A 12,468-nucleotide genomic window follows, 5' to 3' on the forward strand; every position below is an offset into this window, starting at 1 on the left:
GAAAAAAAGAACCCCCCTGCTGTGCAACTATACACCCTTAAAATACTCCACGGTATTTGTCAAATTATTTGGGATATGCATTTGCCAAAATTAATCAAAAGGTGTGAAAATTTGCCAATGCGAGAGTTGACTTAACCCGTGTAGCCAAAAGTGCGAGAAACACAAATTGTATAGTCCTCCACTACCTCTCCACGTGTTTGTTTTATTAGAAAAGTGGGGCATTTTTGCACCTTGTCAAAGCTGGCAAGGACTCTTAATCTCATTACGAAAACGAGTTTAAGTCCAAGCTGTGGAATGACTTGGCACAAGAGTAATTTAATTTGTGGCTGAGTGTCATAACGAGTGAAGTTCTGAGAAACGTGAAAAAACGGGCAATGTCTAGATATGGTGCGAAGGCAAGTTAAATCCTGATGCGGTGCAAAATGAGATGAGCCGTGACTTGGTGTTCAGGATCTAGGCTGAGTCAAACGTACAAAATTCCAACGTGGTAACATATAAACAACCGAAGTCCTGGCTCAATGCAAAAATGCACAAAATGACGCTTCCTTTTAGGGAGTTGCAGGGGTGGCAAATCCTGTCTACATTTGTGTTGATTTCTACTCATGTTAGGTTTTAACATCAGGCTTTACTTTCCTTTAACAACGTCATATTTAAATAATTAGTACAGCTTATATGTTTCAACAAAATTTCCGAGCTTTAAGAAAATTGTTGATTCCATTTTGTTAGGGTTGAACGATGCATACGAAACGGTAGTAAGTTCTTCTGTAATGGTCTTTTATTGTCAAAGCAGGACTTACCACTTTTCTGAATTTTGCAAATAAAATCTCCAAGCATTTTGCGGAAATACCTATTTTAGAACATAAAAACAAGAAGTTTGTAAACATGAAAGCAAGTAACAAATACCTCCTTCAACTGTAGTTGAGAGGAAATGTCTCTTAAAAAGACTCTTTTTGGTTGAGAAATGATGCTTTCTTTTTTCTGATCTCTTGTAGAATTCAAACTACATGGTAGCTTACCTCACCTTGACTTCTGATATCAACTAAGTAATGTGTTCTTATGGTGGAAGACAGAGTTCGAACGAGATGTGGATCTCAAGGGTGTCACGAGACTGTGTATCATATAGTAACGCAATTTGCATCATATAGCCACGGAATATCAATATTTATTTTTGATTTGATTATGTCCAATGTCTTGTCTTCTTTTACGTTTTCTCTTAATTAATTAAAAAAAATATTCCGCGAGACAAGTTTTTCAAAGAAAAATAAAGAGCTTCATTAAGCCAAGAATGAGCAAAAATAAAGTCAAATAATCTTCGAAGCATAAACTACTACAAATCCCTATCAATAAATAAATGAAGCTCAAAATAAACAAAAATTACAATAAATAGCCGAGTCAAACTCAAAACGAGCAAAAATTAACACGACTAGGGCTGATAACTCATGTGTCTTCTCCAGACCAGAGCACAATTTGCGCTTTAATTTTCATCTGTTTTCTCAAATCCACCGAAATTGTTTAAGCACGACTCCAAGTACACATGGTCGTCATAGCAGATTTTTAAACCACACAGTCATATTTCTACTGTAATAATATCGTAGATAATAAAATTATTACAATCATATGTATTTTTGATAAAAATTTTGCTATGGAGCATCAATAGAAGCCATGGTTGTGAGCAGTTAATTGGAGGAATTAAAGCTAAGCTCCGGAGCCTACCCCAGCATCTTAACCCAAAGTTTGCACGTATATATATGGTGTACCACATTTGATTCATGTTCAATCAGGGACTATTTACAGAGGGGGTCTGAAAAAATCTCCGAAAAGCTTCCCCCCAGACAATTCCTGCTGAAAAATTCTTCTCCTCGAAAAATTCCCCCACCTGTGAACAATTCCCCTGAAAATAAACCCCCGCAAAAAATACCCACGCGAAAGATTCTCCCCTTTTGGAAAATTCCCTCCAAAATTTTTCCTCGCCAGCTATTCTTCTCCTCCTAAAGAATTGCTCCTAAAGACAATTAACCTCCTTCTCCTGGACCCCCTTCTCCCCGTGTAAAATGGAGCACTAAAACGGAAAGTAAGACAAATAAAAAGAATAGTGCCAGGAATATTCTACATATATTCCAAAACACGGGTAGAATAAACGGTGTAGAATATCATATGGGACTTTTTTCATTTCTTTTAATTCCCTTTTTCATGCTTTTGGGGGCTGGGAGTTGGGTTATCACAGCAGGGTAAGAACGAGACTTAAAAAATCACTTGATGACTTCTTTGAAATTAGGAACTTTGTTCATATTAGGTTTTCTTGGTTCTGTCTTGGTGCTTGACCCCAAGTTAGTGAAATTAAAGAATAATAGAAATGTCTCTTAAACATAATTCAGACGGGAAACCTTCTGATGTACCCTATCGAACACATCCACGATATAAAGGGATACAACTGGTGTAACGTATTATAGATGTCGGTGCCAGTCCAAGTTCAAGGGAAGTGGACTTTATATCTTGGCGCACTTCCTTCATAGGACAAGCCTTCCCCAGTTACAACTAATTTCATATTTCCAAATGACTTTCTATAGGCCTGCTATAATAGTTTAACCACCAAAAACAAGAAAAAAGAATTCCCAAATAGAAATGTAAAAATAAATACTACATGACATTTCACACCTTTATTCTACCTATATTTTGGAATATAGGTAGAATATTCCAAAATCTCTTGTTTTCTTCATTCTTTTCATTTCTCATACTTTCCCTTCAGCTGCTCAATTTTGAATGTAGGGTGGATTTTTCTGGGGGTTAATTTCCTTTGGGGCGATTTCTTACGGGGGGAGGGGGAAGTGGCCTTGAACCATTTAGGGAATGATTTAAATTTTAATCATTGAAAATTAGTAGAAGCGCAGTATGAACTTCCTTAATCAGAACGCACAAGGTACACAGTCTTCCAAAATAGTTTAAAGACAGTGAGGAGGACTTTTCTGAAACAGTTCACTTAAAACCCAATTTTGGGCAATAGAAAGGCATTTCTTCACTTTCTTAGAAAGTTACAGGTAGGTCTTTGGAATGTCTTAGAGGGCGTAGCGAGTTTATAGTGTCTGGTTTTTGCAGTAAGGGTTTCAATTGCTGCCTCTTGTGAATTTTTCAAGTATAGTTGATTTTTTAGGCAGTTAGTTATTATAGGGACAATATAAGCAATTAGTTGCTTCATAGAGTTAAGAAAGTTTGTATTATGAGATAATCTACCATGGCGTCACTAAATACTTATTTGGCTTTGATGCCATTGAGTTGTTTTAATTTTGCGGTGACAGACATCCCTCAAGAATGTTAATTTGTGTCGTTAAACTCTAGAGTTTAAAGTCTCTTCTCTTTTGCAGGTGCTTGACAGCTCATCGAGTATGATGCCACTAAAACTGATTGTGAGTCATTTTATTTATTTTTTAGATTTTAACTTAATACCTTTATGGTAATATATGATGTTTCCGTGTACGGTGCATTGAACTTTGTCAAGCTCTCCCGTTACGGTAGTGTGTTAATGATTAAATAATACCTAGAAGAATGAAGTGCCTTCATTCATTGTCCTGATTTTGTTTTAAAAACTTAAAACCTTTCAAAGGTATATCACCATGCGCGGATCCAAGAGCAGAACAATACCTTGTCGGTGAAATAAATGCCATTAAATATGGCTCCATATTCGTACTGAAGGTCTTGTATAAATTCGAAGACGACACCGCCTTTCCATGACAATAAATAAAAAGTTCAAATAGGGAAATCCTTTTAATAGACATTGATAAGTTTCAAAAATGTATCCTCCTCAACATCTCGCTCTTTACGCTAAAGTTTTTAGTACTTTTAAAAAAAGCTTCTTATTATTCTAATTAAACGGTCCTTGTGTTTAAGGAGTCATTCATAAAAAATGGGCACAAAGTTCCACTTTAGCGCAAGGAGCGAGGTGTTGAAGAGGGGGCACTTCCCATTGTATACGTAAGAAATTCTGTACGTTTTAAGTTTTAATGTTGCTCCTTACTTTTCATTTGAAAAACTTGTTTCAAATTTAATTTCTGATCATTTATTACATAATGTCAGTAAATATGGCCCACCTCCACGGAGAAATCCTCTCCACGGATTTATCCTCTAGACAATTCAATCCCAGCGAAAATTTACCTCGGGCAATTACTCTTAACAACTCATCTTGCAACATTGAGACAGAAAAAAAAACATATAAGAAGAACTTTATATAGGAAATCTGGAAAATTACCCCATTGTATAAATTTCCCCGACAAGTTTATGCCCTGTAAATTTCCCTCCCATGAAAAATACTCAGGAGAAAAGTTTTACCCCCTCCAACCCGAAAATGTATACATACTTCCTAATAACAAATACGATGCGTGAACAATGGGTTCATTTTTTAACTTAAAGACCTTTCCTGGGGCTATAGGTAGTCGTATTATATCTAAATTGCATAGATATTAGGCCTTTCAACTATGGCGAACAAAATGGCTATATCAAGTTTTGATCGCTCGATTTTGAGAAAAAAGGGGCGGGGAGGGAGCCTAGTTGCCCTACAGTCTTTTTGGTAACTTAACAAGTCTCTAGAACTTTTAATTTCTGTTAAAAGGAGCCCTCTCACGACATTCTAGGTCTCTGGGTCGATACTAACACCATTGAGTAAAAAAGCACAAAGAGATCCAAAATCTTTCTTCTGGCAAAAGTACACAATTCCACATTTTTTCAGATAGGAGCTTGAAACTTCTGCAATAGGGTTTAACTTTTAGGGGGTGATTCCCCCATTTTTCAAAAACACATCAAATTTCCTCAGGCTTTTAATGCGTATGATTAACCTAATGAAACTTTACGTTTAAAATCAGTATAATAAGCCATTTCTTTTGATGTATCTATTGATATCAAAATTCAGCTTTTTAGAGTTTCGGTTTTATTGAGTCGGGTCGCTCCTTACTTACAGTTCGTTACCATAAACAGTTTGATACTCAATGCACTAGAAATATCTGTGAAATTTATCACTGTCTATCAAAGGAATTTTCCCATTTGAACTTTTTTGGCACATAAAGGTCTTATCTGATATTTTCACTTATGTGGCAATCGCTAAAAACTGCTTACTAAGCCGTTCTCAAAGGAAGGGTGGGTCAGCAGGGCAGTGTAGATCAAGAGGATCAAATGATGATTGAAGATGAATTATCCTGCTGATCTGGAACGTATCGAGGATATTTTTTGAGAAGGGGGTTACAAAAGCATTTTTTTTTGGGGGGGGGGGAAGGATACAAAAATAATTTTTAAAGAATCTTTACGATTCTTAAATAGTTTTTACGAGTTGGGCAACCATTTTGGAGAGTCAAACCCCATAAACCCCTCCTCCTGGTTATGGTCTTGGTGCTGATGCTTACTTTAAGAAGAGCTAATGTTTCTTGACAGTTATCTCGTAATTATGATAGTGTCAGATACCTCAGCATGTCCTTTAGTAACTGATCAGATTAAATGTCAGAATAGTCTTCAGTTTTCATGTCCGCGTTTCTTGTAATGTAAGTGCTTGAACCCTTAGGACGAGTCAAAAGTTTTTTTTTTGATTTCATCCTTTTCTAAGTTTCTTATAACCGTAAAAACGAAGTGTCTTTGAGGCTCGACTCTACAGATATTCATTGATTCTTGAGGGGTTTGCCAAAACTGTCTAGGGAAAACTTTCTTATCAATTCAAGGAAGTCACCTCCAATGTGTAAAACTGTGGAACCTCTCAAATATAGTGTATTTGGTTGTGCAAGTTTCGTTCTAACCAGTTCAAACAATCAGATTTTATTGTCCTTGTTGCTAGATATATTTATTTAGGCTGTTGTCAGAGAATGAAAAGAGATCTTGCATTTATAAAGATTAAATCTTCAAATTTCACTGTACTTAAATTTCGTCCCCCCCCCCTCCCTTGCTCTTTTTCCTCAAATTTAATGTTTTTTGTTGTTGTTTTTTTTACTTTTTTCATCTCAAAGCTTCAAGAATTAATGCTTCGACATAAAAGTAGTGTGACAATTAATTTGAATTTTCACGACAATGCTTTGAGAGTGGAAAAGCTCATTTAAGTGTGTTTTCTTTAACAACAATATATCTCATTCAACTGTTTTGGGAGATAATAAGTAAATGATATAGACGTAATTACCAACTGGCTATATTTGTTACGTCCTAAAACGTTCTCTGGAATGAATATCAGCGTACAGTTAAACTTCAGCGCACAGAGCACGTGGATGAGAAAGACAGCAGATGTCCTCAGACACTGTAGAGAGATCAAACAGTTCGTGGTAACGAACTGTAGTAAGGAGCGACCCGGCTCAATAGTAAACGAAACTCTAAATAACGGAATTTTGATGCTAAAATATACATCAAAAGAATTGGATTTCCATGCTGATTTTAAATATATAAGTTTCATCAAATTTGGTCTTTGTCATCAAAAGTTACGAGCCTGAGAAAATTTGTCTTATTTTAGAAAATAGGAGAAAACACCCCCTAAAAGTTTTTTTTATGTAATTAACTAGTAAAGACTAATTTTTTTAACTGAAAGTAAGGAGCGATATTAAAACTTAAAACGAACAGAAATTACTCCGTATATGAAATGGGTTGTCCCTTTCACAATCCCTCGCTCTTTCCGCTAAAGTTTTTAATTGTTTAAAAAGTAGAATTGAGGCAAAGAGTCAAACTTTAGCGTAAAGAGCGAGGGATTGCGGAGGGGACAACCCATTTCATATAAGGAGTAATTTCTGTTTGTTTTAAGTTTTAATATCGCTCCTTACTTTCAGTTAAAAAACATTTTTTTTTTATTTAATTTCTGAACGTTTTTGAATTAATGCATTTTTGATTTTGGCTCTCTGCACATAAATTATTAAAATGAAATTTGTATATTAATTCTTTTGTAGGCTAAATGGCTTTCTCTTAGTTTTGATCAGACGATTTTGAGAAATAAGGGATGGGGAAGGAGGCCTAGTTGCCCTCCAATTTTTCGGTTACTTAAAAAGGCAACTAGAACTTTGAATTTTTAACGAACGTTTTATTAGTAAAAATATACGTAACTTAAGAATTAACTTACGTAACAAACTTTTATATTCTTATATTTTTTATTATGCATATGAGGGGGTTTGTCCCCTCGTTAATACCTCGCTCTTTACATAAAAATCTTAAGTTTTGTCCCAATTCTTTAAGAATGATCCCTGAATCAGAAAGGCCGTAGAATAAATAGTTGAAATTACTAGAAATGCTTTAGCATAAAGAGCAAGGTATTTATCTCCTCCTAAAAAGTTTTAATGCTACTCCTTACTGCAGTTGAAAAAACTTTTTCATGTTTATTTTTTCTTTGTTTTTTTTATATATAGTAATGCTAGAAAATCCCATGCCCTTTTCATTGAATTTCTCTTCCCCCATGACATATTCCTCCAAGGAAAGATCCTCCCGCATAGCCCCCTCCCCTCAACCCCAAACCAAAAAAATCCCCCTGAAAACGTCTGTATACTTCCCAATAACCATTACTGTATGTAAACACTGGACAAAGTTTGTAACTTGCAGCCCCTCCCGCAGGGACTTTGGGGGATTGAGTCATCCCAAAGACATAGTTATTATGGGTTTCGACTATGTGGAACAAAATGGCTATCTCAAAATTTTGATCCGTTGACTTTGAGGAAAAAATGAGCGTCGGAGGGGGCCTAGGTGCCCTCCAAATTTTTTGGTCACTTAAAAAGGGCACTAGAACTTTTCATTTCCGTTAGAATGAGCCCTCTTGCGACATTCTATGACCACTTGGTCGATACGATGACCCCTGGGAAAAAAAACAACAAAAAAACAAATAAACACGCACCCGTGATCTGTCTTCTGGCCAAAAATACAAAATTCCACATTTTTGTAAGCTTGAAATTTTTGCTATAGGGTTCTTTGCTATCTAGGTTCTTTTGCTATATATTTCAAATCAGCATGAAAATTCGATTCTTTTTATGTATTTTTTAGCATCAAAATTTCGTTTTTTATAGTTTTGATTACTATTGAGCTGGGTCGCTCCTTACTACAGTTCGTTACCACGAACTGTTTGATATAAATTTCTCAAAATTGTCCTTTGATGTCGGGTACTTTATGTTCGTTTTACGATTTGCCATCGCTCCTTATTTTTATTAAATAAAAAAAACAAATTTTTTTAACTGGAAGTAAGGAGCGACATTAAAACTTAAAACGCACAGAAATTACTTCGTATATGAAAGAGGCTGCTACCTCATCAACGCCCCGTTCTTTACGCTAAAGTTTGACTCTTTCTCTCAATTCTTCTTTTTAAAACAGTAAAAAATTTTAGCGTAAAGAGCGGGGCGTTGATGAGGTAGCAGCCTCTTTCATATACGAAGTAATTTCTGTGCGTTTTAAGTTTTAATGTCGCTCCTTACTTCCAGTTAAAAAAAAAACTTGTCTTTTTTATTTAATTTCTGAACGTTTTTGAATCAATGCATGTTTTGATTTTGGCTCTCCGCAGAGGAATAATCAAAACGAAATTTGCATATATTTTTTTTTTTTGGCTAAATAGCTTTCTCATAATTTTGATCGAATGATTTTGAGAAAAAAAAGAGCGGGGGACGAAGCCTAGTTGCCCTCCGATTTTTTGGTTAATTAAAAAGGCAACTAGAACTTTTAATTTTTTACGAATATTTTTATTGGTAAAAGATTTACGTAACTTATAAATTAGCTTACGTAAAGAACTTTTGTATTCTCATGTTTTTATTACATATATGAGGGGATTCGCCCCATCGTCAGTACCTCGCTCTTTACACTAAAGCTTAAATTTTATCCCAATTCATTAAGAATGACCCCTGAATCACAAAAGCCGTAGAATAAATAGTTGAAATTACTAAAAATACTTTAGCGTAAAGAGCGAGGTATTAGAAGGAGGTGAGCTCCTCATATGGGTAATAATTTCTGTTTGTTTTAAGTTTTATTGCTGTTCCTTACTTCCAGCTGAAAAAGCTTTTTCACATTTATTTTTTAATTGTTTTTTTTTTAAATAATGCTAGTAAATCTTGCTCTCCCTTCATGGAAATTTTCTTCTCCCATGACAAATTCTCGATGGAAAGTTCCCCCAGCATATCCCTCTCTTCTCAACCCCTCCCCCAACCAAAAAAATCCTCCTGAAAACGCCTGTATACTTCCCAACAACCATTACTATATGTAAGCACAGGTCAAAGTTTGTAACTTGTTGCCCCTCCCACGGGGACTGTGGGGGAGTAATTCGTCCCCAAAGACATAGTTATAATGTTTTTCGACTACACTGAATAAAATGGCTATCTCAGAATTTTGATCCGTTGACTTTGGGAAAATAATTAGCGTGGGAGGGGGCCTAGGTGCCCTCCAATTTTTTGGTCACTTAAAAAGGGCACTAGAACTTTTCATTTCCGTTAGAATGAGCCCTCTTGCAACACTCTAGGACAACTGGGTCGAAACGATCACCCCTGAAAAAAAACAAATAAACACGCATCCGTGATCTGCCTTGTAGCAAAAAATGCAAAATTCCACTTTTTTGTAGATAGGAGCTCGAAACTTCTACAGTAGGGTTCTCTGATACGCTGAATCTGATGGTGTGATTTTCGTTAAGATTCTATGACTTTTAGGGGGTGTTTCCCCCCTATTTTCTAAAATAACGCAAATTTTCCCAGGCTCGTAACTTTATATGGGTAAGATTAAACTTGATGAAACTTATATATTTAAAACCAACATTAAAATGCGATTCTTTTGATGTAGCTATTGGTATCAAAATTCCATTTTTTAGAGTTTTGGTTACTATTGAGCCGGGTCGCTCCTTACTACAGTTCGTTACCACGAACTGTTTGATTAAATAAAAAAAAACTAATTTTTTTAGCTGAAAGTAAGGAGCGACATTAAAACTTAAAACAAACAGAAATTACTCCATATACGAAATGGGTTTTCCCCTCCGCAATCCCTCGCTCTTTACGCTAAAGCTTTTAATTGTTTTAAAAAGTAGAATTGTGGCAAAGAGTCAAACTTTAGCGTAAAGAGCGAGGGATTGCGGAGGGGAAACCCCATTTCATATACAGAGTAATTTCTGTTCGTTTTAAGTTTTAATGTCGCTCCTTACTTTCAGCTAAAAAAATTGGTTTTTTTTTATTTAATTTCTGAACGTTTTTGAATTAATGCATATTTGGTTTTGGCTCTCCGCACATAAAGTATTAAAATGAAATTTGAATATTGATTCATTTTTGGCTAAATGGCTTTCTCTTAGTTTTGACCAGACGATTTTGAGAAATAAGGGGTAGAGAAGGAGGCCTAGTTGCCCTCCAATTTTTTGGTTACTTAAAAAGGCAACTAGAACTTTTAATTTTTAACGAACTTTTTTATTAGTAAAAAATATGCGTAACTTAAGAATTAACTTACGTAACAAACTTTCATAACCTTGTATTTTTATTGTGTATACGAGGGAGTTTGTACCCTCGTCAATACCTCGCTCTTTACACTAAATCGTAAGTTTTGTCCCAATTCTTTAAGAATGACCCCTGAATAAGAAAGGCCGTAGAATAAATAGTTAAAATTACTAAAAATACTTTAGCATAAAGAGCGAGGTATTTATCTCCTCCTAAATACCTCGCTCTTTATGCTAAAGTATTATTAGAACCCCTCATATGCATAATAATCTCTGTTCGTTTTAAGTTTCAATGCTACTCCTTCCTTTCATTTGAAAAAAAGTTTTCATGTTTATTTTTCATTGTTTTCTTATAGTAATGCTAGAAAATCCTGCGCCCTTTTCATGGAATTTTTCTTTCCCCATGACAGATTCTTCCAAGGAAAGATCCTCCAACATAGCCCCCTCTCCTCAGCCCCACCCCCAAACAAAATAAAATCCCCCTGAAAACGTCTGTACACTTCCCAATAACCATTACTATATGTAAACACTGGTCAAAGTTTTTAACTTTCAGCCCCTCCCCCAGGGATTGTGGGGGAGTAAGTTATCCCCGAAGACATAGTTATTATGGTTTTCGACTATGCTGAACAAAATGGCTATCTCAATATTTTGATCCGTTGACTTTGGGAAAAAAATTAGCGTGGGAGGGGGCTTAGATGCCCTCCAATTTCTTTAGTCACTTAAAAAGGGCACTAGAACTTTTCATTTCGGTTAGAATGAGCCCTCTTGTGACATTCTAGGACCACTTGGTCGATATGATGTCCCCTGGGGAAAAAAAAAAAATAAATAAACACGTACGCGTGATTTTTCTTCTGGCAAAAAATACAAAATTCCACATTTTTGTAGATAGGAGCTTGAAACTTCTACAGTAGGGTTCTCTGATACGCTGAATCTGATGACTTTTAGAGGGCGTTTCCCCCTATTTTCTTAAATAAAGCAAATTTTCTCAGGCTCTTAACTTTTGATGGGTAAGACTAAAATTGATGAAACTTATATATTTAAAATCATCATTAAAATGCGATTCTTTTGATGTAGCTATTGGAACCAAAATTTCATTTTTAGAGTTTTGGTTACTATTGAGCCGGGTCACTCCTTACTATAGTTCGTTACCACGAACTGTTTGATTAAATAAAAAAAAGTTTTTTCAACTGAAAGTAAGGAGCAACATCGAGACTTAAAACGAGCAAAATTTATTGTGTATATGAGGGGGTCGTCCCACCTTACTACCTTCCTCTTCAATCTGAAGTTTTTTGTATTTAATAATAAAAGCTTCTTATTGTTCTAATTAAATGACCCTTGAATTTCAGGAGTCGTTCTTAAAGAATTGGTACCAAAAGACAAACTTAAGCGTAAAGAGGGTGGTATTGAGGAGGGAGCGACCCCCCTCATCTACTTGAAAAATTCTGTTTGTTTTATTTTGTGATGTTGTTCCTTTCTTCAGTTGAAAAACCCTATTTTAATCTAATTTCTGAACGTTTTTAATTATTGCTGGGAAATCTGGCTCCCCCTCCATGGAAAATCCCTCTATAGAAATTTTTTTTAAAAAAATTTTTTTAAATACCCCCAACCAGGAAAATATTTCCCAGAAAATTCCCAACGGAAAGTTTTTGTGGACGATTACGGCTGAAAATTTTTTCTTAGCACACTTTCATTTGAAAAAGACATTTGAAAAAGACAAATCATACCGGAAACCTCCCCTCGGTGGAAAATTTTTTCCTCAAATCTCTCCTCCCCCCACCCTAGTAGGAAGTTGCTCTCGCGGAAAATCCCCTCAGAGAATTTATCCCGCAAAAAACGTTCTGTGGAGATTTTTCTCGTGGAAAATACCCCCCCCCCCTAAAGAAAGATCTTCTAGACAATTCCGGCACAAGGAAAATTTTCCCCGAACAATTCTCCTTAACATCTCCACATGTAAAATTGAATCAGGAAAGAGAAAGTAACACAAATAAAAAAAAAAAATTCCTATAGGAATTCTGGCAAATTTTCCAGTGTAAAATTTTCCCCAGAAAGTCCAACTTCTGGAAACTACCCTCCACATGAAAAATTCTTCC

General features: G+C 35.5%; 2 protein-coding genes across 3 annotated transcripts in view; both read left to right on the top strand.

Annotated features, from left to right (window-relative positions):
- LOC136037995 (UDP-N-acetylglucosamine transporter-like) overlaps window positions 1–12,468 on the top strand; it is a 446,903-nt gene that overhangs the window by 244,826 nt on the left and 189,609 nt on the right. The gene's annotated exons all lie outside the window — the stretch shown is intronic.
- The window catches only part of LOC136037993 (cuticlin-4-like), an 85,175-nt gene that overhangs the window by 8,379 nt on the left and 64,328 nt on the right, over window positions 1–12,468 (top strand). The window contains exon 2 of the mRNA XM_065720897.1: window positions 3,360–3,401. Coding sequence (XP_065576969.1) covers window positions 3,381–3,401 — 21 coding nt within the window. The 5' untranslated portion in view covers window positions 3,360–3,380. The remainder of the gene's footprint in view (window positions 1–3,359; window positions 3,402–12,468) is intronic.

The sequence above is a fragment of the Artemia franciscana genome, chromosome 17, assembly GCF_032884065.1.
Source record: "Artemia franciscana chromosome 17, ASM3288406v1, whole genome shotgun sequence".
NCBI lineage: Eukaryota > Metazoa > Arthropoda > Branchiopoda > Anostraca > Artemiidae > Artemia > Artemia franciscana.